The sequence below is a fragment of the Elephantulus edwardii genome, unplaced genomic scaffold, assembly GCF_000299155.1.
Source record: "Elephantulus edwardii isolate Elephantulus edwardi_28Jun2011 unplaced genomic scaffold, EleEdw1.0 scaffold00100, whole genome shotgun sequence".
Taxonomy (NCBI): Eukaryota; Metazoa; Chordata; class Mammalia; order Macroscelidea; family Macroscelididae; genus Elephantulus; species Elephantulus edwardii.
In genome coordinates, this window is record NW_006399850.1 from 8,086,403 (window position 1) to 8,089,687 (window position 3,285).

General features: G+C 31.8%; 1 protein-coding gene across 1 annotated transcript in view; it reads left to right on the forward strand.

The window, feature by feature from the left end:
* LOC102867987 (guanine nucleotide-binding protein-like 1-like) overlaps positions 1 to 1,499 on the forward strand; it is a 6,951-nt gene extending 5,452 nt beyond the window's left edge. Inside the window, exon 3 of the mRNA XM_006891589.1 lies at positions 1,495 to 1,499. Within this exon, the coding sequence (XP_006891651.1) occupies positions 1,495 to 1,499 (5 nt within the window). The remainder of the gene's footprint in view (positions 1 to 1,494) is intronic.
* The last annotated feature ends 1,786 nt before the right edge of the window (positions 1,500 to 3,285 follow it).

Sequence of the window (3,285 nt, forward strand, 5' to 3'; positions counted from 1 at the left end):
CCCTGTAAATGTTCATTAAAATTAATAAAATTTAATAATAATTAAAAAAAGAAATAAACTTGAAAGTTATCTATTATTGACAGAAAATATTTGCTTGATATTTTGTGATGTATGGGGAATTTCAAAATATCCTGGTAATTACGGTATGGGTATTACTTCAGAGGTTTGATTTATTGGGATGAAAAATCTATTCTCTAAAAAGCAGTGCAGATGCATGTATTGCATAATTTTATGCAGCTGTATCTCTCTGACCCATCTCCTATTTAATCATATGCTGAATGGAAAGGAGGCTAGAGTGCTGACAGGGGATCAAGTGGGATCTTCTTGTGACAGGAGAAAATGAGTAGGCACACCAATATATAATGATATGCCTAGCAGCAATTTACTGCCCCTGAAAAGTTGAAACTAATGGACAAAATGTATTCCTTCTAGTCTACTAGGAGATTGACTGCAATTAATAAAACTTTCAGAAACAAAGAATAGAACACTGTTCATTTTTTTTAAATCTCAGAGTGGCTATAATATTGTAAGGTTTTAAAGTAATTTTAACATGATTGGAGAAGAAAATTTTGCTTAGTGACTCTCCAAATTACATTGTTTAGAAAAAGTGTCCTTTAAAATGTTCCTTAGAGTCTGAAAGACAATTTAAAATTTTATTTTTACCAATTCCAAAATTTTATTTATAAATATGATTATGTACTATTGTCATGACAGGAGTCCAGAGAAAAGGCTGCATAGCGGAGTGGACTTGGGGGGGTAGGGATTGTATAACAATGAAGGAATTTTTCTTTTACTTTTCAAAGAGAAGAGCAAATTGGGGTGGGGGTGGGCAGGGACAAAAGTGCAACAATGAATGAAGGGAAATCCAAAGTCTCTGTAAACTTTCATAAAAATTAATAAAATTGGTATTCAATTTGAAAATAGATTTGGAAACAAACATATTGAGAATATATATAACATGTCAGTATTTACTATAATATTTTCCTCCACTATAGAAAATAGTTTTGGAAGCAGGAGTGACATCCACTTCCTAAACAACATGCCTCTGGAAACTCGATGAACATTGATAAATGATGATAGATATAGAAAGGCTTCAGGCTTTTTTGTTCATAGGGTCGCTACGAATGATGCTTGACTTGACGGCAATCAACAAAACAATATTTACTACTTGGCAAGATAATATGCTTCTGTGTTGTTTCTTTAAATTTACATGTTGTTGATAAGTGCTGTCCAGTCAGTACCAACTCATAGCTGACCTCGCAATGGGTTTTCAGAAGCAGCAAGTCACATGGGAAGACAGTACACATCTGTTTTTCCATTTGAACTATGTGCCATTGGTTTGGCAGTGCAACTCTTTACCACTAGGGCACCAGAACTTCCTTACATTTATATAATATTTAGAAATTAATAGAATGGATTATTACAAAGAAAATGAAAAAGAAGTGGTAATCGTGTATACATTTTCTTATCTATAAAATGGTTTATCTCTTTTAGGGTAAAACATTTGTTTTTACATCAGTGTTATTATAAAATAAATTTTCAAAAATTAAATGAAATGAGATACTTGGTGTGATTATTAAAAAGAAATTTTATTTTTATATTTGAATTATTTAGCAGTTTATATCAAAAGGTTTAAAACAATGTGAAAACTCATTATACACTCTTTTTTCTTCAAGTGCTTGGTCTATAACTACCTTTGAAAAGGTCTAAGAAAAATTACTAGCTCAGTAGCAATAAGCACCTCTCGCACCAAGATTGTTGTATTTAAAAGTTGTTTTCATTTAAATAAAAAAAAAGTATAGAAGTCATTAATCCTGGTAGTTGTGGATGAACTCAGATCTGAATGACAAAACACTAAGATGAACTTGCAATGTCCACACAAGGAAACTACTAACATTTTTATTTACATCTCGACTTTTATAGCTGATTAGAGAGGTTTACATAGTCTATAAAACACAAATATACATTCTTCTGATATTTTCTGCTTTCAGCCATGATCAATTTGGCAATAGAAATGATATCCCTGGTGCCACAATCTCTTCAAAAATCAGCTTGTACTTCTGGTAGTTCCTTATCAATGTACTGTTCTAGGCACTTACTTGTATGAGATATTACTGATCTTGTTCAATAGCTTCCACATTCTGTTGGATCACATTTCTTGGAAATATGGACAAATATGGATCTCCTCCAGTCAGTTGACCAGTTAGCTGTCTTCTAAATTCCCTGGCAGAAACTGATAAATACATTGAGGGCTGCATCTGTTACTTCAAACATGTCAATTGATATTCCATCAATTTCTAGGGCCTTATTTATTCTTGTTAATATGGTACTTTCTGAAATTTTCCCACGTAAATAAATTCTTTTTGGTATGATTCTGGGTATTCTTTCTCTTTTCTTTCATGTTTCCTGGATCATTTAAAATTGAGCCCATAGCACCTTTCAGAATTGCAACTCAAGCCTTGAATTTGTTCTTCAGTTCCTTAAGAAGTACTGAGCAAGTTCTTCCTTTTCTATTTCCTGATTTCAGCTCTTTTGCACATTTCATCATATGCAAAGGCATGTGACTGCATAGATTGTAAAAATGTAGGGCTCACCTTGAGAAGAATTGGTCTCAAAAATAGAAAGACCACACGGAGCCATTAGGGAGCTCTGGTGGCCTAATATCAAGGGACTTTATTTTGAACTTTTCATAAGCCTCAGTATAGCAGGTTTCTTAAAGTTTGTGGATTCTGTTATTTTGATAAGAACATCTAGATGTCCAGTTAATTCTCTAGACATTAACAGAAAGAGAAATACAGCTTATTTTCTCCTTATTTTAAAGGTTTTACTGACATTAAAAATGTAAATTTAATGTTAAAAAGAAAATGAATTATAGTGATAACATAACTGAATATGTAGTAAAGGCTGTTCTTCTGGCTACTGCAAAAGTTGGAGACCTGCTAAAATGAGTTAGCAGTGCTTATTCTATGATTAAGACAAATAAATAGAATTCCAAATAGTGCTAGAATCAATAACAAACTGTGACAAATATCACAAAATTTTAAGATGTTCAATTTTAAAATATATTTTCATTAAATAATTCAAGTAGTGATTTTAAACTGTAATCATTATAATAGTAATATATGATCTAATTCACTGCAAACAAACATTTAAAAAAGCAATTTTACTTTTCCAAAAGCATAGTGTACTAGGGGGGAGGATAGGGAAGGGAGAAAAGTGCAGCAATGAATGAATGGAAATCCAAAGTCTCTGTAAATTTTCATTGAAATTAATAATAAATTTAAA